Genomic DNA, 26,075 nt, shown 5'->3' with positions numbered 1-26,075 from the left:
ACAGGCTATTAATAACTCTCTCGGGCTTTCACTTCAGGTGGTTCCCGAGAATGGATTTGAAGTTTTCAGAAGGGTGTTTGTGGACTTCGAAGGAATCAGCTTGAGAAGGAAGTTTCTCAATGGTTTGGAACCGGAGAATATCCACATGATGATCGGTAGGATACAGGCCTTGTTTGAGGGTGCAGGCTGGCTGGGTCCCCAGGACACGTTCTAGTTGTCAGGGACAGTGAGTTCCGTGGCATCTTCTTTAACCAGCGCTCCTTTTCTTGGGCAGGCTCCATGACTATTGACTGCTTGGGGATTCTGAACGATCTCTCGGACTGTGAAGATAAGCTCTTTCCCATCGGATACCAGTAAGTAGCTCCAGCACTAGATGACAGCGACCCCTGCAAGTTCGATAGAGGCAGAACCTCACTCGCTGGCTCAAAAACTTAACTCTTTCCACTCCCAGACTGGGGCTAAAGTAGCCCTTTGTTTACTTTAGTTAACTCCAGTTCTCAAAGTACAGTATAATTCACATCATTCCGGAATCATTTCCCTTTGAAACCTAAATAGAACACACAAGGCCAGTCTTTTAAAATTCTGCTAAGGTTTGTTCTCTGAGATTCAAAGTCCATATTGTTGTCATGGATCAAACACCTCTCCTCAATTTTACCTTTTATAGGTCCTTCTAAATAAAATAATGAATAATCAGGTTCTATAGTAAGACTTTACCTATCAGTTCAAACATCTCATGTTAATTGTGCAAATTCAGAATTCCATTCTGCTTTCTCTTGGAATTTCATCTCACTATATATACTTCTGTTTATTCTGCATTCAGTTCTGACAACAGTCTGTTTTAAATTCCACATTTAACTCGCTGGCAGCTCTTTGTAGAAACCAGGCTCCATCAACACCCAGCCAATTTGAAGCAGTTCTGTTTGCCTCGTGCCCTGGGACGTTTCTCCCAAAGGAAATACCTCAGGTTTAATCCTTCCTCACAGTCACCGGCAGCTTCTTCCTTCATGCCAGTGACCGTTCCGTGTAGCAGCAGCAGGATTTCTTCTTCTCTGTGTTTTAGGATATTCTACTCTTGTCCCCTGCTTACAGTAAAGGTAAAGGTAAAGGCCCTCCCGTTGATCGTCGATTTGCTCGAGCGGGCCCAGTAACGTCTCCATTGGAGACTTTGTTGTTACTGTGTCTGGCATATCCAATACTCTCGGTAGCTTGCCGGGCTCTCCGAGAGGGGCGGAGGAATCGAACTCGGGTCGGCCATGTTGGCCGCTTGTAAGGCGAACGCCCTACCCGCTGTGCTATCGCTCCAGCCCATTTCCTTATAAATGAAATTGTCCAACTGCTTACAGTACCATTTTAAAATAGGACGTTGTTGTTCCTGAGAGGCTAGTAAAAGACAAAGACCCGATACGCTTAGAACCCCTTCACTGCGGAGATCTGCCACTGGAGCTCAATTCTCTCAAGTGAAGGTCAGGATCTGAGACTCAAAAGCGGCTTTGATGGGTCTCTCTCATGGGGTGTGGACACTGTGTTTCCAGATGTTCCAGGGTGTACTGGAGCACCACGGATGCCCGCAAGCGCTGTGTGTACACATGCAAGATCGTGGAATGCCGCCCTCCGGCGCTGGAGCCCGACATCAACAGCACCGTGGAGCACGACGAGAACAGGACCATTGCCCATAGTCCAACGGCGGTGACCGGTCAGTCTTTGAGCAAAGTGGGAGCGGAATTAAGTTTCGGGGAAGCACTCACTGCTTGAAGGGTGGGAAGTCCCTCTGGGAGGACTGACTTGTTTCTAGTTTGACGTGCTTCTTTTTGGTTCATTTGTTTGATGCTTTCAGTTTTGATTTTGGTATTGGGGCTACACCTGGCAGCTCTCAGGGCTTACTCCTTGCTCTGCTTTCTGGTTCACTCTTGGTGGGCTCAGAGGACCCTATGGGGTTCCAGTGATAGAACTTGGGTTGACCGTGTGCAGGGCAAGCACCTTACCCACTATACTGTCTCTCTGGCCTCATTGTCTGATACTTTTGCTGGAAACATTTGGTAAGAGTCTTTACTTCCTACCACAGAAATTTCATCTAAAGAAAGTCAAAACACAACTGATATTATAAGTCCCCCATCACCAGACCGACCTCATTCCCAGACCTCTGGCTCCTACTATTACCACGTCATCCCAAAGGCCTCCAGGATTCGAACCCCCAGTTACTCTCCGACACAGAGATCCCCTGGCTGTCGGCCTCTGCCGTCTGCAGGTAAAGGACTTCACTCACCTCCCTGACCCAAGAAGGTCAGAGCGGAGATGGGCTTAGTTCTCGGCATCCTCTTAGTGCCTACTGCGCCGTTGGAAGTGTTGATTAGCGGTTCCCTGTCAGTCATTCATTGCCCCGTCACTGAAACTAGCAGTGTCCCCATGCTCGCTCTGACAGTAATGGATTGTATTGCTTTTTCTCTTCTGTTTAGGAAGCCCTACCCCGACCACGCATGAAATCGTCACAGTGGGGGACCCTTTACTGTCCTCCGGCCTCCGAAGCATTGGCTCCAGGCGTCACAGTACTTCTTCCTTGTCACCCCAGCGGTCTAAACTCCGGATAATGTCCCCAATGAGAACGGGGACTGCACACTCTGTTTCAACCATCGGGACCACCGCAGATATCGAGTCAAGTGCCAAAGCCGTGGATCATGCCGCCGGGCCGCTGAATTCAAGTTCAGGGCCAAACACTTCTGCCTCTTCCAATCTGCAGAGGACGGTGCTCACTGCGGGCACCAAGGCCAGTCACGCAGATGGGTCTTCCCCTTCAGACCTGAAGCATTCCAGTGCTTTCGACCCTGCCCCCAAGAGCTCTTCCTCAAAAGGAGAGAAGACGAAAATGCCAGCTCCCAAGAGTTTGGAGGGATCTGTGCATAACGTGGCTTACCCTGGCATCCCCAGACTGGCCTCGCACAACTCCTCAGCCGGAGAAGTCAACGTCAGTAGACTCGGCGCGTTTGCTGAACTGTCTTCGGCACCGTTTGCTTCTCGAGAGGCTCTCTCCTTCCCACCGCTCCACTCGAGGGGCCAAAAGAATGATCGAGATCCACAGCCGGACCTGAATCCGTCCGGGAAAGCCCCTCCCGATGAAGACGGTGATGTCAAAGGCTTTAAGCTGTCTGCTGGGAGTAGCCGAGCGTCCCTTGTTGGTGAGCACACGGGCTCCAACTCCAGAGACCGGCGGCTCAAGGGCAAGAAAGCCAGCAAGGAGCCTTTCAAGGAGAAGCACGACAAGCACCTCATGGCCACTTTCCCGGACCCCGGGTCTGCCGCAGCCAGGGAAGAAGGCAGCCTCAAGCCGCCCAACTTCGCTGACGAGGTCTTGACTCCCGAGTTCATGGGGCATCGGCCGTGTAATAATATTTCCTCGGAGAAGGTCGGGGACAAAGCCCTTTCTCTTCCTGGCGCCCCGAAAGCACCATCCATGCAAGCAGAAGGCTCTGCCAGAGAGTCACCAACACCCCGGAAGCGGACAGTGAAGGTCACACTGACGCCTCTCAAAATGGAGAGTGAGGCTCAGTCCAAGAACGCCCTGAATGAAGGCAGCCCCGTTTCCCCTTTGCAGATGGAGTCGGCCTCTCCCACCGAAGCAGCGTCAGCCTCGGAAAGTCCGGGAGAGGGTCCGGGGGTCCAGCCCAGCCCCAACAATACCTCGGCCCAGGACACGCAGAGTAACAGCTACCAGAACGTGCCCGTGCTGCTGCCAGACGGCCCGAAGCCCCAGGAGGATGGCTCCTTCAAGCGGCGCTACCCCCGCCGCAGCGCCCGGGCCCGCTCCAACATGTTCTTCGGGCTCACGCCGCTCTACGGAGTCCGCTCCTACGGGGAAGAAGACCTTCCGTTCTACAGCAGCTCCACGGGGAAGAAGCGGGGCAAGAGGTCCGCCGAGGGCCAGGTGGACGGCGCCGATGACCTGAGCACCTCTGACGAGGACGACTTGTACTACTACAACTTCACCAGGACCGTCATCGCCTCCGGCACCGAGGAGCGGCTGGCGTCGCACAGCCTGTTTCGGGAGGAGGAGCAGTGCGACCTGCCCAAAATCTCCCAGCTGGACGGCGTGGACGACGGCACGGAGAGCGACACGAGCGTCACGGCCACCACACGGAAAAGCAGCCAGCTCCCGAAAAGGAACGGGAAAGAGAACGGGACCGAAAGCCTGAAGCTGGACCGCCCCGAGGAGGTGGGCGACAAGGAGCACGCCATCAAGACTTCCGTGGGCCACAAAGGCGAGCCCAAGATGGACAACTGCCACCCGGCCAGCAGGGTGAAGGCCCAGGGCCAGGACTCCCTGGAAGCCCAGCTCAGCTCGCTGGAGTCCAGCCGCCGAGTCCACACGAGCACCCCCGCCGACAAAACCCTGCTGGACACCTACAACCCCGAGCTCCTGAAGTCCGACTCCGACAACAACAACAGCGACGACTGCGGGAACATCCTGCCCTCTGACATTATGGACTTCGTCCTCAAGAACACGCCGTCCATGCAGGCTCTGGGCGAGAGCCCCGAGTCGTCCTCGTCGGAGCTCCTGAACCTCGGCGAAGGCCTGGGTCTGGACAGCAACCGGGAGAAGGACATGGGCCTCTTCGAGGTCTTCTCTCAGCAGCTGCCGCCCGCGGAGCCCGTGGACAGCAGCGTTTCCTCCTCCATCTCGGCCGAGGAGCAATTCGAGCTGCCGCTGGAGCTGCCGTCCGACCTCTCGGTCCTCACCACCCGGAGCCCCACCGTCCCAAGCCAGAACCCCAACAGACTCGCCGTCATCACAGACTCGGGGGACAAGAGGGTCGCCATCCCGGAGAAGGCGGTGACTTCCTCGGAAGGGGACGCGGCGCTGCTGAGTCCAGGAGTGGACCCAGGCCCCGAAGGCCACATGACCCCGGACCATTTCATCCCAGGACACATGGACGCGGAGCACATCGCCAGCCCCTCATGTGGGTCGGTGGAGCCGGGTCACGGCGCCAGCCAGGATTTAACTAGAAACAGTAGCACTCCTGGCCTTCAGGTACCTGTTTCCCCTTCCGTTCCCATCCAGAACCAGAAATACGTGCCCAATTCTACTGATAGCCCAGGCCCGTCTCAGATCTCTAACGCGGCTGTCCAGACCACTCCGCCCCACCTGAAGGCAGCCACTGAGAAACTCATTGTGGTTAACCAGAACATGCAGCCGCTCTATGTTCTCCAAACGCTTCCCAACGGAGTCACCCAAAAAATCCAGTTGACCTCTTCTGTTAGCTCTGCGCCCACTGTGATGGAGACCAGTCCTTCCGTCCTGGGGCCCATGGGAAGTGGGCTCACCCTCACCACGGGACTCACTGCCAGCTTGCCGGCCTCTCAGTCTCTGTTCCCTCCTGCTAGCAAAGGATTGCTCCCCATGCCTCATCACCAGCACTTACACTCCTTCCCTGCAGCTACTCAAAGTAGCTTCCCGCCCAGCATCAGCAGCCCCCCGTCAGGCCTGCTGATCGGGGTGCAGCCTCCTCCAGACCCCCAGCTCTTGGTTTCCGAAGCCAGCCAGAGGACAGACCTCAGTACCACAGTAGCCACTCCTTCCTCTGGACTCAAGAAAAGACCCATATCGCGCCTGCAGAACCGAAAGAATAAAAAACTCGCTCCCTCTAGCACTCCCCCCAACATTGCCCCCTCCGAGGTGGTTCCCAACATGACACTGATTAACTTCACACCCTCCCAGCTCTCGAATCATCCCAATCTCTTAGACTTGGGCTCACTTAATACTTCATCTCACCGCACCGTCCCCAACATCATAAAACGGTCTAAATCTGGCGTCATGTATTTTGAACAGGCACCCCTGTTACCCCCGAGTGTGGGAGGAGCAACGGCCCCAGCGGCGGGCGCTTCCACCCTAAGCCAGGAGACCAGCCACCTCACGTCAGGGTCGGTGTCTGGCCTGGCATCCGGTTCCTCCGTCCTGAATGTCGTGTCCATGCAAACTACAACCACCCCTACAAGTAGCACCTCAGTTCCCGGACACGTCTCGTTAGCCAACCCAAGGCTGCTGGGCACCCCTGACATTGGCTCAATAAGCAATCTCCTCATCAAAGCCAGCCAGCAGAGCCTGGGGATTCAGGAACAGCCCGTGGCTTTGCCACCGACGTCAGGAATGTTCCCTCCGCTGGGCACGGCACAGACTCCTATGACCGCAGCCTCGAGCATCTGCGTGCTCCCCTCCACCCAGCCGCCGGGCATTGCCGCGGCGCCCCCTCCTGGAGACACGGAGGAACAACACTACCAGCTGCGGCATGGCACCCAGCACCTGGCCAGCAAGACGGGGCCGCCGTCCTCCCAGTGCGACCTGGAGTCGGCACCCGGGCCCCACGGTGGAGCCAGCTTCTCCCCGCCGGGGGATGCTCCGACCAGCCTGGGGCTGGAGCCAAGCAAGGCTCCACCCTCAACTATGCACACCAGCTCAGCCTCGCCCGGGGGCTCGCCGCCCCCCTCCGGGCAGCAGTCGGCAAGCCCCCCGGCGCCAGGGCCCACGAAACCCAAACCAAAAATCAAACGGTTGCAGCTGCCTTTGGACAAAGGGAACGGCAAGAAGCACAAAGTCGCCCACGCGCGGCCCCCCTCTGCTGAAGCTCACATTCCGGACCGAGACCCCGGCCCGACGGCCGAGGCCTCAGGCGCAGGGTAAGAGACCCCAGGGGGAGCCGTGCTGGGCTTGGCCACTCAGTTGCAAGGCCGCTGACATGGTAGTCTCAGGGGAGGGACACTGCTGTCCAGTCGCACAACTTGGGGCTCTTAGGGGTTTTGAAGCCCCCACCCATACACACCTCACAATGGTGGCTTAAAAAGCACATTTTAGTTCTCTCGGCAGGGGGGACGGGGGTTTTCTCTGACTCCTCAGTTCTAGTGCCAGCAGGCCTGTGTTCCTCTGTCCCCTCCGCAGGGACTCGAGGAGCTCAGGCCCAGGGATTCCTGTCTGGAGGCCCAAGTCACCTCGTGTAGCTCCCCGGGGAGCTCTCGCTCATAATGACCCTTAAGAGAGACAGAGCAGAGCATCTGTGTGGCTGGGCCCACGGGGCTACCGTCCCACCAAGAGAAAGCCTGTTGCTGCTGTTACAGAAGGCTCCTTGAGCCCCGCCCAGTCAGCGTTGCCCACGTAACCCCGGAGCCCCTTGTTTGGACAGCACAGAGTCCCCAGTGGCTTGGCTTGAGCAGATACAAACGGTTCCATTTCAGGACTCCCGCGGCTGGGACCGAGGCTGAGCACCAGGACCCAGCAAGTGCAGAGCAGGCACCACCCACAGCCAGCGTGCAGCCTGCGGGGTGAGCAGAGTCGCGCCCCTACCGGAAGCCTCCCTCCACCGGCTCCTCCCAATGCCTAGTGATCTTTGTTGCCAGGGTGGTTTGGTTGGGTTGGATTGGGTGTTGGGGCCCCACCTAGCATTGCTCAGGGCTTTCTCCTGGCTCTGCACTCAGGGATCACTCCTGGAAATCCTCAGGGGACCCTGGGATGCCAGGTTGAACCCTGGTCAGCTGCATACCAGGCAAGCATCCTCCCCACTGTTCTGTCACTCCAGCCTGCCAATGTGGGTTGTTTTTTTTGTTTTTTTTGTTTTTTTTTTGCTTTTTGGGTCACACCCGGCGATGCTCAGGGGTTACTCCTGGCTCATGCACTCAGGAATTGCTCCTGGCGGTGCTCAGGGGACCATATGGGATGCTGGGAATCGAACCTGTGTTGGCCATGTTGGCTGTGTGCAAGGCAAACGCCCTACCCGCTGTGCTATTGCTCCAGCCCCAATGCCAATGTGTTTTTATTGGAAGTAATATGTGCTCGTGGGGGGGGAGTGGAGAGAAGCATAAAATTATTTATAATTATTTAATGGATACTGGTGCCCTATTTATATACTGAACCGCCTAACCACCTCCCAAGCTGCCCCGTTGCGCATAATGTTTTCTTCCGTACAAAAACATAAGTATCTGTAGGCTGGAACAATAGTCTAGGGCATTTGTTTTGCATGAGGCCGACCCGGGTTCAATTCCTGGCACTCCATGTGGTTTCTAAGTCATCCAGGAGTGGTTCCTGAGTGCAGACCTAGGAGTAAGCACTGAGCACCGCCTGGTATGGTATCCCCCCAAAATTGTGATGTCTATATGATTGTGAATGACTTTTTTTATATGAAATGAATAATGTATTACATGCTGTTCTGTACTCAGTTTCCTATTTCACATTTTATCCTGAGTTTATGTGTATCTGGGCCACATACATGGAAGCACTTTATTTTGTTAACAGCTGCCTCCAGTTCTGGGGTTACCATTTACATTGTTTTCTGAGATCTCTGGATTTTTTCTTTTTTTCAGTTAATAAGTAGATTTATTTTAGGTCAGTTTGGTGCATGGTACAGATTTTTTTTTTTGCAATTTTTAAGTGAATAGAAATAGCAAAGTCTAAATGTAGCCATAGCTGCCTGTTCAACAAGTATCTCTAAGATAAAATAAGGAATTTTGATCTAACGATATTTGCATGAACAAATCAGATAAAAATCTGAAAAGCTTTCAATATACTTTCTGGATTCAAAAACCAAAACTTACAAATGGCTCAAAAGACGTCTGATTTCAGAAGTGGGAAGCCGTGCACCAGCCATGGTTTTGCCTCTGGTTTGAGTTCAGCCGCTCACTCAGGTCACGCCCAGTGGCTTCTCAGTGTCCCCTCAGATTTTCTAATGTCAAGAGTCTGAGAAAAATGCCAAGGACACGATCTGTAGTTCCACAAGCAGGGACTTACAGTGGCAGTGTGGGGAGGACTTCCTGGGGCAGTGTGGGGAGGACTCTTACCAAGGTAATGTGGGGAAAAGGCAGTCATGGGCGAGCAGAGAGCATCTCTGGCTTGTTCTTCCTTGTTTGGTGTAACTGACACAGCCGCAGAGCCAGGGAGGGATAGTTTTTGTCATCTCATGGTTGGTTTTGTTTTCACTTAGGCAAGTGGCTGTTCTGCCTGAGACTCAGTCCACACAGAATCCAGCAAGTGGACCGGAGAGTGCAGGTGAGTGGGTGGTACAGGTTGGAATCAGATTTTCAAAGCCAGCGGTAAGATAAAAATCCCTTATGCTCTACTTCCCCATTTTCCAGATTAAAAAAAAAAATTAAAAAAAAAAAATTCCTTGCTTCTAAGAAGTGACTAGCCTGTGTTGTAAACTGAAACTCAGCCGTGGGGCACCCGGTCTGTATGCTCCAATAATACCACAACTGAAGGTGCAGAACGAAAACCTATAACTCACTCTTCTCCCCTTTTTTCAGCTGCAGTTATCACCTGCGCTGGTCTCTTATCCTAAGCCAGTAATGCATACCAAGAACCATTCATAGTCTATAAGGCTATCAGGTTTGGATGTTTTGGTTTTGTCTCTAGGCCTCACCCAGTGGTGCTGTGACGCTGTTACTGGCTCGGCCCTCAGCGGTCACTCCCAGTGATGCTCAGACAACTATGCAGCCCTGTGCTCAGTCTGTAGACTTGAAGTTAGACTACCAGATTTGGAGTTACAGCCCGGAATATGCTCCAAAGCACTTAATAAATTTGAGCAGGAAGCTAGGGTTATGTTCGCATCAGAGAGCTCTGGGGCCAGAGAAATCGTGTAGCGAGTAAGGTTCTTGCCTCGCACATAGCTGACCTGGGATTCCTGGCACCCCATGTGGTCCCCCAAATCTACCAGGAGTGATCCCTGAGTGCAGAGCCAGGAGGTAGCCCTAGGTATGTATTGACTGTGATTATTTTTTTAACTTTGAACCTATCGGGGAAGTTACTTTTTGAAAAACTTTGACCACAGAGGCATCATAACATAAAGAAAATAAAAACCTGGGCCGGAGCGATAGTACGGTGGGTAAGGTGTTTGCCTTGCACGCGGCTGATCCGAGTTCAATCCCTGGCATCCCATAATGTCCACCTAGCACCACTAGGAGTAATTTCTGAGTGCAGAGCCAGGAGTAACCCCTGAGCATCACTGAGTGTGACCCAAAAACCAAAAAAGAGAAAAAAGAAAAACCACAGAGCTAGAGAGATGGTTCCGTGGGCTAAGCCACTCACCAGCTACACCCCTCAGTACTTCTGAGACTGGCCGTGTGAGACAGTCTGGTTTTAGTCCTTCAGCCGACTCCTTCCTTTCGGAGCTTTAGTTGTGTAACCTGCAGATGGGAATGATGAACCCGGACCGAGAGAGTTATCAGCCTGAGCAGGGGCGCATGGAGCTCTGCTACAGCACTTGGGCCTTCTCTGCTTTCTCCTTCACAGAGCCGAAACCTGTGGAGGAAGAAGAAAGTCATTTCAGCTCTCCATTGATGCTTTGGCTTCAGGAAGAACAGAAGCGGAAGGAAAGCATCACAGAGAAAAAGCCCAAGAAAGGACTTGTGTTCGAAATTTCAAGCGATGACGGTTTTCAGATCTGTGCAGAAAGTATTGAAGGTGAGGAGATTCCATTAGATTGGGCTGGGGCTGGAGCGACAGTCCTAAGGGAGCCCCAGGGTTTGTCCCAGCAGCCCACGGTCCCCCAGCAGCATCAGCAGTGCCCCGTCACTGCCAGATATGTGAGCAGTGTTTTTGGTCTTGGAGGCATGTGAAAAGTTGTGCACTGATTGAGATTCTACAACACAGCCCAGGGAGATGGCTCAAAGGGCTGGGTACAAGTTTTCACAGGGGGCAGGCACTGCCAGGATCAAGCAACCCCAGTCTCAGTAGCCCCCAACACCACTGGGTAAAGCCCCCCAAAACCACGCACCTTCACAGAGCACATGAGGTCTGGCCTTACCTCCCGGTTGTGTGCCACAGATGCCTGCCCCTTCCCTCCCGTGCCTTTGTCGGGAACACTCTCCCCATTCCGGCCTGGCTTCCTGCTCCGGTTTGGATGGTCTCCCTTGCCAGCAGGGTAGCTCTGCGCTCCCTCATTGTTTCCCAGATGTGTGTTAACTTTTATTTCTCTCACTCTGTAGGGAACTTTCTTTTTTCCCTCTTTTCCTTCTGTTTATTTCTTGGGGGGTGGGCTTCACTGCCTTGGGCCTGCAGGCAGATGCTCAGCCACTGAGTTTCCCTGGGCCACAGTGAGTTCGCGTTTCCCGTTCTCTTTGTGTCCCCAGCAACGGGGTGTTGAGGCATAGCAAAGATGTTCATGGATGTTCTTTCCTCAGATGCCTGGAAGTCCCTCACAGACAAAGTCCAGGAAGCCCGGTCCAACGCCCGCCTGAAGCAGCTTTCCTTTGCAGGTATGGCTCCACGAGTTCATTCACCGCCACCGCCACCCCCGCCCGTCCCTCCCGGTCTCAGAATATTCTCATACCTGTTTGGTCTTAAGCTACGCGCTCCTCACTGTCCCGGTGTCGTTGCTTCTGCAGGTGTGAACGGTTTGCGGATGCTCGGGATTCTCCACGATGCGGTTGTGTTCCTGATTGAGCAGCTCTCTGGTGCCAAGCACTGTAGGAATTACAAATTCCGCTTCCACAAACCAGAGGAGGCCAACGAACCCCCCCTGAACCCTCATGGCTCGGCCAGGGCTGAAGTCCACCTGAGGCAAGTTTCCTTCTTTCCCATAAACAGTTTGGAGTCCTAATAATCTTATTATCTAATGAATAATTTCTCACATGACTTCGAGATTTCCAGGGCTATCAACCATGCCCTCCTTCCTTCTTTCTCGTCAAGCATTTCTCTGAATAGACTCTCGTCTCTTGGCTCCAGGAAGTCAGCGTTCGATATGTTTAACTTCCTGGCTTCTAAACACCGACAGCCCCCGGAGTACAACCCCAACGATGAGGAGGAGGAGGAGGTTCAGCTGAAGTCAGCTCGGTAAGCCCGAGTGCAGAAGGGCCTGGAAGCGCCCCAATTCTCGATGCCTGAGCCGTGGAAGTAAGAAAATGAAGTAGAGTTGCTATGAAAGTAGCCGTTGCTGGCTGGCAAAGAGGAATGTGTTAGAGAGGAGAAGTTTAAGTAACCGTCAAGGCATCCGTTTTCCTTTCCCCATTGTGCACACACAGAGTCCTACCCCGACTCCCGGTCAGCTTTGGCTACACTGGCCTCAAAGCGCTCCCAGTGAAGGACGGACGCGGTAAGGCGCTGAGTTAAAGAAGCTCATGTAGCCGTCTCCCCAGTGTGAGCTGAGCCTGACCGGGCCCTGCCTGCACACAGTCGGGTGACCCTGTGCCTCGTCTCTTTAGGAGGGCCACCAGTATGGATCTGCCGATGCCCATGCGTTTCCGACACTTGAAAAAGACTTCGAAAGAGGCGGTCGGGGTCTACAGGTATGGCCGAAGTTCGAGGGTGCTGAAGAACAAATGATGTTTTCCATAGTCAAAGTGGGCCAAACGTTGGAGGTTTCATTGTACCACTCTCTGTGTGAAAGTCCCGCTCCTGCCAAGAGCCAGGGCCGTCGGCTCTTCCTCCTGGGTCATGTGCTAGAACGTTTGACATACGCATCCAGATTATGCTCCCGCTTGCCCCAACTAGGGAGCTGTCCCCACGGAAGATCTTATTCAGTATCCACACAATGAACCTTCCTTGCGAGATTTCTGACCATTTTTCTTCCATCGCTGTCATAGGTCTCCCATCCACGGCCGGGGGCTGTTTTGTAAGAGAAACATTGACGCGGGTGAGATGGTGATCGAGTACGCCGGCAACGTCATCCGCTCCATCCAGACTGACAAGCGGGAGAAGTATTACGACAGCAAGGTGAGCCTCGCGTGTGCATGTTCCCAGCTTCGTTTTGTCAGAGAAAAACGCCAGCAGGGGCTGGAGAGGTGGGACGACCAGATAGGGTGCTTGGCTGGGGTTGGTCCCCAGAACCCCCTATAGTCCCACGAGCCCTGAGTGCTGAGCCAAGAGTAAGCTCTCAGCACCGCCAGGTGTGCCCCCACTCACCCCCTCCAACCCCCACCAAAGAAAATCCATTATCATCTCCCAATATCCCAAGATACTGGGTATTCCCAGAAAGGAAATTGTGTATTTTATTGATTCAGAGACTTTTTAAAAAATATTTGAACATACCCGAAGTTGCTGAGGGGCCCATAAGAGTGTCGATCCTCTATGCTCGGAATTACCCCACAGAAACTCTTTGGATGTTTGAGTGGATCCTGGAATCAGAAACACAGGGAGAGCTGAGAGATAGCTCAGGACTGAGCATGTGCTGCACATGTGGGAGCCCCCAGCTTTGGTCCCCTGAGTGCTGGGAGTGGCCCCCAAACACTCCCAGGTATATCTAAAAGCCCCTCTTCCCCAGGAAAGGAACTCCAAGTGACACAAATTTTTGGTTTCTTTCCTTTGTTTTTTTGGTGTTTTTTTTTTTTTTTTTTAGGGTTTTTTTGTTTGCTTGTTTTTTTGACTTTTTGTCTATTTGGGTCATACCCGGTGATGCTCAGGGGTAACCCCTGGCTCTGCAGTCAGAAATTACTCCTGGCATACTCCTGGCAGTATTCGGGGGACCATATGGGACACCAGTGATCGAAACCCCAGTCGGCCTTGAGCAAAGCAAACACCCTGCCCGCTGTGCTATCGCTCCGGCCCCTCTCTCCTCTGGAGAGCACTGGACCTGTAGAGCTGTCGTGTAGAGTTTAGCGAGGGAGCAGGTTGAGAGTGAACATTGTCCCAGAGCGGCTGGGTGGTGTCAGATGGACGCCATAGTCAGCGCGCACCTTCCCCTTCCCTTGGCACGTAGGGCATTGGCTGCTACATGTTTCGGATCGATGACTCAGAGGTCGTGGATGCCACCATGCATGGAAATGCTGCGCGCTTCATCAACCACTCCTGTGAGCCCAACTGCTACTCCCGGGTCATCAACATCGACGGGCAGAAGCACATCGTCATCTTCGCCATGCGCAAGATCTACCGCGGGGAGGAGCTCACCTACGACTACAAGTTCCCCATCGAGGATGCCAGCAACAAGCTGCCCTGCAACTGCGGCGCCAAGAAATGCCGGAAGTTCCTGAACTGAAGCTGCTGCTCCCCCCGAGTGGAGTCCTCGGGCCCGGAGCCACGCACAGTGACACCGAAGGCCTCTGCCGGGAGCCGGGAGCTCCGGGACACCGAGCGGGCACGGTGGAGGAGGGGCCTCCTGGCCTGTGCTCCCTCCCGTTCCATACTGACATCAGACACGCGGTCATCGTCCTGGAGAGGGAGATGAGGTCCAGAGGCGACCCGGGGCAGCTTCCTCCCGGCGCCCCGCCGATTGTAGGCTGTTAGGTGGGAAGAGGGGTCCTGAGCAGCCTTTGCCCAGAGCCTCCAGAGGGCTGGTGAGGGCAGGGGAGAAATGGGCCCCAGAAGCTCTTCCGGGGCAGGTCGTTGCTGTCCTCCCCTGGGCCCTGCCCCGAGCACTATACACGAGGGATCCGGCGAAGCCCTCAGCAGAGGGCCGGCGGGACCCAGCCTGCAGCCATCTGTGGAAAGAACAGAAGAGGTCCGGGGGCTCCCCTGGTATTCTCCCCCCGCGAGTTCACTTCTGGTGGGAGACGGGGTTCTTCGCCCCTTTGGTGTCAAAGGCTGTCTTGGGGTTGTGCCAATTCCTTACCAAACATCGAGCCTGTGGGCTTCAAGTGGGGGCGTCAGCCCCAGGAGCCTTCTCTCAGCCAATTCCCTTCCTTGGCCATAGGAGCGGCTTCCCTCTCATTCCTTCTCTTCACCCCACTTTCTCGTCTCCCCTGTCCTCCATCACCCTGCTTTCCCATTCTTTCTGGTTGGTAGGGGAGAGGGACTCGCGATCGGGCCGTGGCGCCTGCACCTCCTGGCTGCGCCCTCCACCTGTGCGCAGTCCAGCGGGGAAGTGGCCAGGAGCCACTGACCAGAACCAGACAGAATTTGGAGACATTTCCACGCAGCTCCACGGAGCGTTTCAAAGAAATCGATGTAGCATGATTTTCTTTTTTCTTTTTCTTTTCTTTTTTCCTTTGTTTTTTCTTTTTTCTTTTTGTTTTTTTTTTTTTCCTTTTTTTTTTTTTTGATAGAAGAGGGAAAAGATTGTTTAAATAGGATTGGAATCATGCAACAACCAGAGTATCCCCACTAGGATGGAATGTCCCCTGGCCCCGAGTCCTGGACAGGGTAACTTGATCCCCAGCTCACCCCCAGTAAGACATAGGAAGACGTACTTTGTAAGTGGTCGGTGCCCAGTGGAAGGCAGAACACTAATCAGATTTCAAGGCCCGAAACTTGGGCACTCACCGCCCCGTGTGGAGGAACCCTGCCGCCGTGCATGGCCCACGGGCAAAGTCCTTGGATGACACTACTGCCGATCGCTCCGTAGGATGCGGTCACAACAGCATCAAATGTTCCTTCTCTTTCTTCCCGCGAGACAGTGTCCTGAACCTGTTAAATTAAGTCATTGGATTTTACTCTGTTCTGTTTACAGTTTACTATTTAAGGTTTTATAAATGTAAATATATTTTGTATATTTTTCTATGAGAAGCACTTCATAGGGAGAAGCACTTATGACAAGGCTATTTTTTAAACCGCGGTATTATCCTAATTTAAAAGAAGATCGGTTTTTAATAATTTTTTATTTTCCTAGGATGAAGTTAGAGAAAATATTCAGCTGTACACACAGTCTGGTTTCTCCTGCCCAGCTTCCCCCTGGAAGGTGTAACTTGTTGTTGTTCAGTGTGTCGCTTGTGTGTGCCCCGTTGACATCCGCTATGTCTCCTGGGTTTGCTCCCTGGCGGTCGGTGGGGAGGGAAGGCCTCCCTCCTTCCCCGGTGAAGCTCCTCCAAGGCTCGCTAGGATCTTGCCACGCAGTTTCTCCTCTTCTCTCCTCCATCTCCCTCTTCTCCCCTTCCTCCTCCTGAGTTCGCAGCCAAGTTCAATGGCAACGTGACATTGTCCATCACCATCTGCCTCATTGGTCACCTCATTCGCGGTCCCTCAGTCCACCACGTCCTCGTAGCTGCAAAGAGCCCACGGACCCCACCCCCAGCCCCGGCTGGGGGGCAGCCCGTTGAAACTGAAGCACAGTCTGACCACTCAAACGATCAAGCAGGTTTCTCTCTGCCCCTGGCAGCACCCCCTGCCCCCCACCCCCACCCCGAGCTCGGCGGTTCATTGGTTCGCTCGGAGCAGGGTCATCCAGGCAAGGGCGGGCCCTGGCTCAGGGGCAGCCCCTTCCTCGGAGGTCAGTGAAGCAATACGACTCGGCCCAGCCCAGCCCGCGCGCCCCCCACCCTCCCGGCTCTGCCGTGCCTTCCACCCTGCACTCCCTGTTCTGACGTGACCTTAAGAACTCGGGCGGCTTTGCTGGCACACTGTCACTGTTTCCTGTCGTGCAGGGAGCCCAGCACTGTGGCCAGGACGGCAGAGACTTCCTTGTCCTCGTGGAGAAGTGCCAGCAGGGGACTGGGGCAAGCACTCTACCCAGACCTCACCTCCCTTCCTCCTCGCCCACGAACAAGACGCGGTGGCCCCAGGGCCCCACTCGCGTCTGGTTCCCTTGATTATTGCACTGTGTGAGGTTTTTTTGTAAATCCTTTTTATTTCTTTCTTGTTTTGTTTTGTTTTTTAAGAAAGAACCTTAAGCTGCATTTGTTACTGAGATGATTAATGCACTGACGGGTCCCGAAATCACCTCGAGAAAGACCCAAAGGCCAGTCGGGGGTGGGGGGGAAACTCAGCTCAATAGACCTAGTGGCTGCCTGCTAGGCCGTGCTGTACTGTGAGCCCCCTCCTCATTCTCCCCAAAACCCAGACCCTCGGGCTGGGCAGGAGCCGCCCGGGCTTCTCAGCCAGCCGCTGGTGGTTTGCCTTGCCTTCGAGCTCCCCAACCGGCAGCCACAGAAGCGACAGCTCGTCCTCGTCTAGCTCAGCCTTGAGTCCATTGCCAAAACTCAGCACACCTGCCAGCAACTCGGGGCCTCGGCTAAGGCAAAAGCCAAAGTGGCATCGCTGTCTCCCACACACCTCCGATCGGACGGCGTGGACAGAGACCAAGGGACTCTCCGCACAAAAGTGCAGACTGAGGAACTCTGGCGGGTCACTCCCCAGAACCCCCCAGGGGGCACCCCCAAATCCTTCAGGAGTCACAGCTGCAGATCTGGTCACTTCTCAGTGAGGGCCAGCTCCCTTAGAGCTTTGCTGCTAGACCTGTTGCGGCTGCATTCCCTGGTGGCCAGTGACAACTGCGTAACCAGAATGGCTGCATGGCGCTGACCCTTTGGCCGGAACTTGGTCCCTTGGCCCCTCTGTTACCGTCCACCACCTCCAGCCCAGGCCCTCTGGTTCTCAGACCAATCACAACGAAGAGGGAGCCCCGGCAGCTATGTTTTCAACCAGACTCCTCTGTTGGGGTTCCGTCCGGCCGCCCTCCCGCTTGTCCCCATCACCCCCGAACCCCCCGCCCCCCGGCCAGCGCAGTGAGCACCATGCAGCTCCCTTGATTCAAAAAAAAAATACAACAAAACACAAAAATCTTTTAATGAATGTATCTTTCTAAAGGACTGACGTTCAATCAAATATCTGAAAATACTAAGGTCAAAACCTTGTCAGATGTTAACTTTGAAGTTTGATTTGGGATTCTTTTCTAATAGAAATCAAGTTTGGATTTTTTGTTTGTTCGTTTTTAAGGAAAAGCGGGTCATTGCAAAGGGCTGGGTGTAATTTTACGTTTCATTTTCTTCATTTTAAAGCAATACAAGGTTATCGAGCAGATGGTTTTGTGCCGAATCATGAATACTAGTTAAGTCTCACACTCTGAAAACTTGCAACTTTTTTGTTTTGGTTTTCAAATAAATATAAATATGATATATATAGGAACTAATATAGTATGCACCATGTAACAAAGCCTAGTTCAGTCCATGGCTTTTAATTCTCTTAACACTATAGATAAGGATTGTGTTACAGTTGCTAGTAGTGGCAGGAAAATGTCAGTCTGGCGTGCCTCTGGTCCCGGCCCGGGGGACCCGAACCGGAAAGGGAATGGCAGGACGGCACATTCCCAGGACCAGAGAGAAATGCAGAAATGGGGTCACCTGGATTTTTTTCTGCCCGTGAATGTTGCCAGTCAGTACCTGTACTCCTCGTTTCTCTATTTTTGGTTATGAATGTTGGGGTTACCACCTGCATTTAGGGGAAAATTGTGTTCTGTGCTTTCCTGGTATCTTGTTCCGAGGTACTCTAGTTCTGTCTTTCAACCAAGAAAATAGACTTGTGGTGTTTCTTTTATTGAACTTTTACAGTCTCTTTAGTAAATACAGGTAGTTGAATAATTGTTTCAAAAGCTCAACAGATGACAAGCTTCTTTTCTAGAAATAAGACATTTCTTGACAACTTTATCATGTATAACAGATCTTTTCGTTTTTGTTTTTTTTTCCTTGTGTTCTTCCAAGCTTCTGGTTAGAGAAAAAGAGAAAAAAAAAAGGAAAAAAAATGTGTCTAAAGTCCATCAGTGTTAACTCCCTGTGACAGGGATGAAGGAAAATACTTTAATATTCAAAAATAATAATGCTGAAAGCTCTCTACGAAAGACTGAATGTAAAAGTACAAAGTGTACATAGTTGTAAAAACAAAGGAGTTTTTAAACATGTTTATTTTCTATGCACTTTTTTTTATTTAAGTGATAGTTTAATTAATAAACATGTCCAGTTTATTGCTGCACGTGGCTGAGCTTCCTTTGGCTTTGGCTGGGTAGGAGTGGCAGGGACGGGAGCAGCTGTGGTCCTGGTTGGCCTTATAGTGCCACCCTCAAACTAGCCCCTTCTCAGGAGGACAAGGGAAGGTTCTGGACTTCTGCCTCTCCTCCCCACCTTCATATCCATGGGCAGTCAAGCAAATACATTTAATAGTTCTCTTCCAGTCTGCGCTTCAAACCAGTGGGAAGCCTTTTAGGGGTGCCTGGGACACCCCCACCCCACTTCTCTACCTTAAGGCCGAAATTGGATTCATTCACTGTTTCTCCTAAGACTAGGTGGTGGTAGGGAGGCAGTTGGGAAATATTTGTGAATAAACTGCCCAGCCAGGTTCATTACCCCCGGGCCAAAGGGTTGAGTTGACTTTGGCTGGGGATGAGAACAGCCTTCCGTGAAGGGGGATGGCCCTCAGTCCCTCCCCTCCGTCAGCTGACAGCTCAGTCCCCACCCCATCTCCCTTCTTTCCTGGCCAGCCTTTGGGGTTCTGGAGTTGGGCACCATGGGGACTCCGAATGACCAGGCAGTGTTACAGGCCATCTTCAACCCTAATAGCCCTTTTGGAGACCTTGATGGATTGGAGCTAGGGGAAATTGCCGACGGAGAAGTGGATGAAGGTGAGTATTTGGCTTTGGAGAACCGTTCTCCTGACCACCCTGGGATGATAGGGAAGTGAAGTGGACTTGCAGGTTCCCCCTCCTCGACTGGCCCAGGTGATGGTGGACAGTTGCTGGTCCACTAAATCAGCCAGGAAGAGCCCCAGGCCACGGGAAGGAATTAAGCGTTTGTCTCAGGTTTCCTTCTTGGGTCTGAACTGACCCCACGGAGTTCTGCCCTGACCCATTTAATGGTTGGGGAGGGAGTGGGGAGGAGAAATCTCACATCTCTGCAACAAGGATTCATCACACCCTAAACCAGGGATGTAGCTTGGTGGGTAGGGTACATACCTCGCACATATGAGGGATACAGGGAAGTGATGATGTTCGTGATGTGGATGTATCATGGTGACCACGCAGGAGGCCAATGGAGCCAGGTCTGGGACCCAGAAAGCCCTGGCTCAGATCCAGGCAACACTCCTTAGGGGCTGTGTGGCCTTGAGCGAACTAGCTCCAGGCTCCATGCTCTGGGCAATGGGGAGCCAGCCTACATCCCTTTCCCATCCTTTGCAACTTAAAGACTTTCCAAGGTCTCACACTCCTGACTCCAGCGCCGGGGCCCTAGAACCCCCTCCACCTCCTGTGACCTTCACCCAGGCCAGCCAGGGTGGCTCTGACGCGGGTTCCAGAGCTCCCAAGGACTTTGTTTCCTGCTCCCATGGCACACTTGCCCTCTCCCTCCTGGCACAGACGGAGCATTCCCTCAAGCAGAGCTGGAGCAGTCCAAGGGCCTGGAGCTGCAGGGCGTGACAGCCGCAGAGGCGGGAGACTTCCAGACAGCCCTGGAGAGGTTTAGCCAGGCCATTGGCCTGCTGCCGGAGCGGGCTTCAGCTTACAACAACCGTGCCCAGGCCCGCCGCCTCCAGGGAGACGTGGCAGGTGAGAGGGAGGCAAAGGACCCTCTAAGAAAACAAAATAATGAAGATCCTGGTGATAAGGAGAAAAGTGGAGATGGGGGGGGGTGGAGGTACTGTTTCAAAGCATGCCAGTGGAAGGGGGGAGGGAAGCTGTACAATGAACTTTCATGTCTTTGTACCCCATGGGCCGCATGTGAAGCAAGCACCTCTACCCCCTGATTCCCACCAACCCCATTATGCCAGTTTTAAATCTGGGATTCAGCGATCTTGGGCTGGAGCTATAGCACAGCGGGTAGGGTGTTTGCCTTGCACACGGTCAACCCGGGTTCGAGTCCCAGCATCCCATATGGTTCCCTGAGCACCGCCAGGGGTAATTCCTGAGCGCAGAGCCAGGAGTAACCCCTGTGCATCTCCACGTGTGACCCAAAAAGAAAAAAAAAGACATCTATGGCATTCAGCGATCTAGAACACGGTAGATGATAACGAAGGTATCAAATAAACTGCGTGTTACACGCCAGATTCAAGCATTCGCTGCCAAGTCAAAAATGCTCCCAGAGGGGCTGGAGCAATAGCACAGCGGGTAGGACGTTTGCCTTGCACGCAGCCGACCTAGGTTTGATTCCCAGCATCCCATACGGTCCCCCGAGCACCGCCAAGAGTAATTCCTGAGTGCATGAACCAGGTGTAACTCCAGTGCATCGCCGGGTGTGACCCAAAAAGCAAAAAAAAAAAAAAAAATTGCTCCCAGGGAGCGCCAAGCTTTGAATGTTGGCAGAGGGGCAATAATAGAGTCAAAGTAGGTAACAAAGCACCGGGGTGGAGTGCTGACTCTGCCACTCTTCAGCCTTTGCCCGTGCAACGGGCATAAACCACCGGGGCGGGCGGGTTGTGAACGGGGAGGAGGATCGGAGCCCGACTCGGCGCTGACCCCGCTCCCGTCCCCGCAGGCGCCCTCGAGGACCTGGAGCGCGCCCTGGCGCTGAGCGGCGGCCGGGGCCGGGCGGCCCGCCAGGGCTTCGTGCAGCGCGGACTGTTGGCGCGGCTGCAGGGCCGGGACGATGACGCCCGCCGGGACTTCGAGCGCGCGGCGCAGCTGGGCAGCCCGTTCGCGCGGCGCCAGCTGGTGCTGCTGAACCCGTACGCCGCGCTCTGCAACCGCATGCTGGCCGATATGATGGGGCAGCTGCGCAGCCCCCGCAACGGGCGCTGACGCCCCGCCCCGAGCAATAAAGCCGCCGCTCGCATCGACTCCCGCATCTCTCTGCGCGGCGCTCGGCGGCCCCCGCGGCGCGGGGCCCGGGTCTCGGGCGGCCGGAGGGGCGGGGCGCGGGTGCAACGCGGGTTCCGATTGGTCCTTCCGGGACCGGAGGGGCGGGGCTCTGGTGCGGCGCGGGTCCCGATTGGACCGGCCGGGCTAGCCCCGCCCCGACTACGGCGCTCCGCAGACCTGAGCAGTTGCTCCGCTGCGTCGGGGAGGGAGCCAGGTGAGCCGGCCCGTTGGGAGGCGCAGTGGTGATGTCCGCGGACCCCGCTCCAGGGGTCGCCTCCTCTTCCGTCCCGATCCACGGGAGCAATAAGAAGGATGGGAAAGGGAGCGTGGGGAAAGGATAGGAGGGCGATGAGGGCCGGAGAGAGACGGGCTGGGAGAAGGGCGGTCCCGTCGGGGGGGAGGGCGCGTGTCCCCGGGTGCGTGTGCGCGCCTGTACGCGTGCGCCGCAGCGGGCTATTTCTGTTGCATCTGCGGGTGTGTAGTTTGTCCCCCTGGGCTCAGCCCTGAGTTCCGCGCCCCTGGGTGCAGGAACGGCCTGATGCATCCATTTGGGCCGCTGGATTTGTTCGTTGTCCTTCGACCTGCCCGCTGTGGTCAGCCTACATCCGTGTCCCTGCCCGGGCTGATTGTGTTTGGGGAGAGTAAATTCCCGGGAGACACTGGGCCTGCCTGCTCTTACCAGGCGGACAACGCTTGTTTCACGGAGCCTAGGGCCCAACCATGGCGCTGCCTCCAGCCCCAGCTGCCCTCCAGCCCCACACCGTGCTGTTCCTGCTGGCCTTTCTGAGCTCAGGTACACCCCTGTTCATCCTGTGGTCAAGTACTTCTGAGGTTCCCCTGGCCACTTGCCTGCACCTTTGGAATGGGTCCCCAAATGCACCCACAGGCACCAGAGCCAGACTCCCCTCACCCACCTCCCTCAAGGCCTGGGGAGAGAGTCAGGGGGTCTGTCTGTTGCCCCCTGCCTTGTCCACACCCCAGCTCATCTGGTCACAGAGCATCACTGACCCTCCCAGAAGGCCCTGTTGTGTTCCAGGTTGGGGGGAGTTGGCCCCGCAAATTGATGGGCAGACCTGGGCAGAACGGTCACTTCGGGAGAATGAACGCCACGCCTTCACCTGCCGCGTGTCAGGGGGCCCCGGCACCCCCCAGCTGGCCTGGTACCTGGACGGACAGCTGCAGGAGGCCAGTACCTCCAGACTGCTGAGTGTGGGCGGGGAGGCCTTCTCCGGGGGCACCAGCACCTTCACCGTCACGGCCCAGAGGGCCCAGCGTGAGCTCAACTGCTCCCTGTACGACCCTGGCAGTGGGCGGGCTGCCAACGCCTCAGTTGTCCTGCATGTGCAATGTGAGTGCCCAGCAGTGGGCCCCCTGCCGCCACTGGGAAGGGGCCCCAGGGGTACAACCACACACTTACACACTTTGTACATACATCCACACTCCGTACCTGCATCCCCACCACCATTTCTCAAGGTCATGGCTATTGCTAGTCCCTGGGGCATAGAGGTAAAGTGAGCCCCTGGGAGCGAAGCCAGACCCGAGGGCCCTCCCGGCAGTGCTCAGGGGCTGAGTCCGGCTCTGTACTCAGAGATCACTCCTGGTGGTGCCAAGGGACCTTAGGATGGACCCCTGTGGCGTCATGCAGGGCAAGCACCTAACCCCTGTCCTCCCTCTCTGGCCCTTGACCCCGGCGTTTATACTGTTGGTTATACTGTTGGTCACTGGGAACTGCCATCTGTGCCATGCCCATTCCTGCACACACAGGCAAGAGTGGCCTCTGGCTCCCATCTGAGTGGGCAGGCCTTGGGGGGTGGAAAGGGGCTACGGAGAGGTTACATCGGCCTCTCCTTTGCCCCAGTTAAGCCAGAGATTGCCCAGGTCGGGGCCAAGTACCAGGAAGCCCAGGGCCCCGGCCTTCTGGTGGTCCTCTTTGCCCTGGTGCGTGCCAACCCACCTGCCAATGTTACCTGGATGGACCAGGATGGGCCGGTGACTGTCAACGCCTCCGACTTCCTGGTGCTGGATGCGCAGAGCTACCCCTGGCTCACCAACCACTCCGTGCAGCTACAGCTGCGCAGCCTGGCACACAACCTCTCGGTTGTGGCCACCAACGATGTGGGCGTCACCAGCGCCTCCCTTCCAGCCCCAGGTAAGCAGGCGGGGCCCAGACATGAGGCCTTGTTGGCTTTGGCTGCGTCTGATAGCCACGTGTCCTCAGCACCTGGTGAATCTCCGGGTTGGCCCACTGCCCAAGGGGAGCCTAACCCGAGAACCTCCCTCCCTTCCCACAGGGCTGCTGGCCACCCGAGTAGAAGTACCACTCTTGGGCATCGTCCTGGCTGGAGGGCTTGCCCTGGGCACCCTGGTGGGCTTCAGCACGCTGGTGGCCTGCCTGGTGTGCAGGAAAGAGAAGAAGACCAAAGGTAGGGGCAAAGCCAGTGGGTCAGGGGTGGGGAGCCGGGGAGCAGTGAGGCAGGGGGCAGAGATGTGTCAGTAGGTCTTCCTAGTCCCACCCAGGTCCTGGCCACTCAAAGCTCAGCCCAGAGACAAGGGCATGGTATTGAGCCAGGGCGGGGCACTGGAGCGCCCCCTGGAGGTTCAGGCTGGGCAAGGGCAGGGCCGGGGCACCACGGGCACCCTGAGGATGCAGCTGGTTTCTCTCTCCCCAGGCCCCTCTCGGCGCCCGTCTCTGATCTCCAGGTAACTCTGGGGCTGGGTGCCCAGGCCGAGTGGAGACACAGCCTGGGGATGTGTGGAGACCAGGGGGTGCTGCTGGGTTGCCAAGCACCCCCGTCTCCTCGTGGGGCCCTCTGCCTCTGCAGTGACTCCAACAACCTGAAGCTCAACAACGTGCGCCTGCCTCGGGAAAACATGTCCCTCCCGTCCAACCTACAGCTCAACGACCTCACGCCCGACTGCAGAGGTAGGTGCAGGGACCCCCCCAGGCTTCTCCCAGCCCCTCCTCCTGGACACTACTCACCTTGTCATCCAGCAGGGAAAGAGACCGAACGCGTGGCCGCAGGCCCCCAAAACCGGCCTGAACTTCAGGAACCCGAGCCCGGCGGCCTCCTCACCAGTCGAGGTACAAGTCCAAGGCTACTGTGCCCCTCTGCCCACCCATCCATCCACTGCCCACCCCCAGCCCTGGGTTTGTGCCCAGAGGGGAAGAGGGGCCTCCCAGCTTCCGTTAGGCTTCCTGAGACCCCCCCATGAACCCCACAGGTTTCATCCGCCTCCCCATGCTGGGCTACATCTACCGCGTGTCCAGCGTGAGCAGCGATGAGATCTGGCTCTGAGCCCCCTTGGCCCCCCGGGTCCCCTCCCAGCCGTCTTCCTGTTGCCGAGGTAAAGAGGCCGTGCCACTGCCACTTCTGCCGGCCCTCTAGGCTGGGCATTGTGTCAGCACGTGACCTTCCTCGGGGACCCACCAAGGCACGGGTACCCACTCTTGCCAGCTCAGGTTGGGGCCCAGCCGAGCCTCTCGCGCCTGGCAGGCGGTTGGCTTGGCACCGTGCTCTCAGCTCTAGGAAGGGCACAAGGAGGGCCCCGCACACCCCAGGGCTCTGCCCCACGCTCACAGCTTTATTCCCTCAGGAAAACCCGCTAGCTGAATGAACCAAACTGCCCTTAGCACAGGAACGTTCCGCCCCACAGTTGGCATGGCCAAGCACAAACTGGTCCCTTTGCTGCATACCTCCATGCCACGCCCCCTCGGTGCCTGCCTCCCCTTGGCTGTCACCCCTTGGCCCTTCCTTCTTGGGCACCAGACCTCCCAGCTGGCCTAGCACCCCCATGGGCCAGTGCCTGTGTTTGCACAAGTCTGGAGGGAGCAGGGCAGAGGAGAAGCCAGGTGCCGTTGGCGGTCAGTATGGAGCCTGGTGTCCCTTTCTTCCTACGTTGGCACTTTAAACAGATCCCCAGGGAGGGGGTGAGCGAGGGTCCCTGGGCCCTCTGGAACTCTCCCAAGTGTGGCCTTCCTGTGACACCGAGTGCCTGATGTAAGCGCCCAAGCCCTCAGGTTCATGCCCCCGTATGTCCCCCCTGGCCGCCCACTGTCTCACTGGCAGGAAGCTGCTCTCCCCCTGAGCTGCCCCATCCTGCAGGGGATGCACATAAGGGCACATGACTGGGCAGTGCCAGCTTTCGGAGACACGGTGAGCTCACCTGCCCCCATGCAGCCCCAGAATGCCCCGAGCAGCACCATGGCAGTGACCGCAGATGAATGTATTACAGTCTTGTCCTTTCCCTCGTTGGCATCTTGTCCTGTAGTTTTCCTCGTGATAGCCTAGGACAGTGCTGAGCACATGGGAAGCTCAATAAACTAGACAGTTCCATGACTGCCTGTCATTATTGATTTCTTGGTCTGGGGGCCGTACCTGGCTGTGATGGGAGGGGGAGAGGGGTATCGTCGGGTGTCAGGACCAAACCCAGGCCCCTCCAAACATACCCTCCAATTCCAGACCACTGAGCTCTCTCCCTGGCCTGGCTTTTTAGTTTTTGCAGTACTAAGGACTGAACCCAGGGCCTTATGGAAGGCAAGAGCCCTATCACTAAGTGACATCCCCAAATTATTTATATAAAAATGAGGGGGGAACGGTGCTCAGGGATGACTCCCAGCTCTGTGCAGAGATCACTCCTGGTAGTGCACTGTGGTTCTGAAGTTCAAACTTGGGGTCCTGTATGTGC

The 26,075-nt window shown here is 55.4% G+C and overlaps 3 protein-coding genes across 7 annotated transcripts in view; all 3 read left to right on the top strand.

Annotated features, from left to right (window-relative positions):
- KMT2A (lysine methyltransferase 2A) overlaps window positions 1-14,054 on the top strand; it is a 78,471-nt gene extending 64,417 nt beyond the window's left edge. For all 3 annotated transcript variants that reach the window (XM_056107626.1, XM_056107625.1, XM_056107627.1), the window contains 14 exons: window positions 38-155; window positions 275-353; window positions 1,533-1,693; window positions 2,063-2,245; window positions 2,454-6,663; window positions 7,216-7,302; window positions 8,955-9,019; window positions 10,259-10,429; window positions 11,149-11,223; window positions 11,353-11,531; window positions 11,697-11,800; window positions 12,169-12,252; window positions 12,550-12,679; window positions 13,662-14,054. In XM_056107626.1, the coding sequence (XP_055963601.1) occupies window positions 38-155; window positions 275-353; window positions 1,533-1,693; window positions 2,063-2,245; window positions 2,454-6,663; window positions 7,216-7,302; window positions 8,955-9,019; window positions 10,259-10,429; window positions 11,149-11,223; window positions 11,353-11,531; window positions 11,697-11,800; window positions 12,169-12,252; window positions 12,550-12,679; window positions 13,662-13,937 (5,922 nt within the window). In that variant the 3' untranslated portion in view covers window positions 13,938-14,054. The remainder of the gene's footprint in view (window positions 1-37; window positions 156-274; window positions 354-1,532; window positions 1,694-2,062; window positions 2,246-2,453; window positions 6,664-7,215; window positions 7,303-8,954; window positions 9,020-10,258; window positions 10,430-11,148; window positions 11,224-11,352; window positions 11,532-11,696; window positions 11,801-12,168; window positions 12,253-12,549; window positions 12,680-13,661) is intronic.
- Window positions 14,055-19,062: 5,008 nt separating this feature from the next.
- On the top strand, window positions 19,063-21,367 carry TTC36 (tetratricopeptide repeat domain 36). Of its 2 annotated transcripts, XM_056107658.1 has the most exons (3): window positions 19,063-19,223; window positions 19,953-20,141; window positions 21,067-21,367. In XM_056107658.1, the coding sequence occupies exons 1-3, from the start codon at window positions 19,109-19,111 to the stop codon at window positions 21,327-21,329; spliced, it is 567 nt and encodes a 188-aa protein (XP_055963633.1). In that variant the 5' UTR covers window positions 19,063-19,108; the 3' UTR covers window positions 21,330-21,367. The 2 variants fall into 2 exon arrangements, with proteins under 2 accessions (XP_055963633.1, XP_055963634.1); XM_056107659.1 differs by lacking the exon at window positions 19,953-20,141.
- Window positions 21,368-21,568: 201 nt separating this feature from the next.
- TMEM25 (transmembrane protein 25) lies at window positions 21,569-24,930 on the top strand. Of its 2 annotated transcripts, XM_056107651.1 has the most exons (9): window positions 21,569-21,603; window positions 22,072-22,182; window positions 22,426-22,737; window positions 23,248-23,538; window positions 23,681-23,812; window positions 24,059-24,089; window positions 24,212-24,312; window positions 24,385-24,471; window positions 24,612-24,930. In XM_056107651.1, the coding sequence occupies exons 2-9, from the start codon at window positions 22,110-22,112 to the stop codon at window positions 24,683-24,685; spliced, it is 1,101 nt and encodes a 366-aa protein (XP_055963626.1). In that variant the 5' UTR covers window positions 21,569-21,603; window positions 22,072-22,109; the 3' UTR covers window positions 24,686-24,930. The 2 variants fall into 2 exon arrangements, with proteins under 2 accessions (XP_055963626.1, XP_055963625.1); XM_056107650.1 differs by lacking the exon at window positions 21,569-21,603 and having other exon boundaries at window positions 21,855-22,182.
- The last annotated feature ends 1,145 nt before the right edge of the window (window positions 24,931-26,075 follow it).

The sequence above is a fragment of the Sorex fumeus genome, unplaced genomic scaffold (assembly GCF_029834395.1).
Source record: "Sorex fumeus unplaced genomic scaffold, SorFum_2.1 ptg000169l, whole genome shotgun sequence".
Lineage (NCBI taxonomy): Eukaryota > Metazoa > Chordata > Mammalia > Eulipotyphla > Soricidae > Sorex > Sorex fumeus.
Note: the sequence above shows the minus strand (reverse complement) of the source record. Positions and strands in the feature narration are given on the sequence as shown.

Excerpts from the sequence above, each read along its gene's own strand:
- TMEM25 (XM_056107651.1), top strand. The coding sequence starts at position 22,110 with ATGGCGCTGCCTCCAGCCCCAGCTGCCCTCCAGCCCCACACCGTGCTG. Across the intron at positions 23,813-24,058 it reads GAAAGAGAAGAAGACCAAAG|GCCCCTCTCGGCGCCCGTCT; the intron begins GTAGGGGCAAAG and ends CTCTCTCCCCAG. Across the intron at positions 24,313-24,384 it reads CCTCACGCCCGACTGCAGAG|GGAAAGAGACCGAACGCGTG; the intron begins GTAGGTGCAGGG and ends GTCATCCAGCAG.
- TTC36 (XM_056107658.1), top strand. The coding sequence starts at position 19,109 with ATGGGGACTCCGAATGACCAGGCAGTGTTACAGGCCATCTTCAACCCT. Across the intron at positions 19,224-19,952 it reads CGACGGAGAAGTGGATGAAG|ACGGAGCATTCCCTCAAGCA; the intron begins GTGAGTATTTGG and ends CTCCTGGCACAG. Across the intron at positions 20,142-21,066 it reads CCTCCAGGGAGACGTGGCAG|GCGCCCTCGAGGACCTGGAG; the intron begins GTGAGAGGGAGG and ends CCGTCCCCGCAG.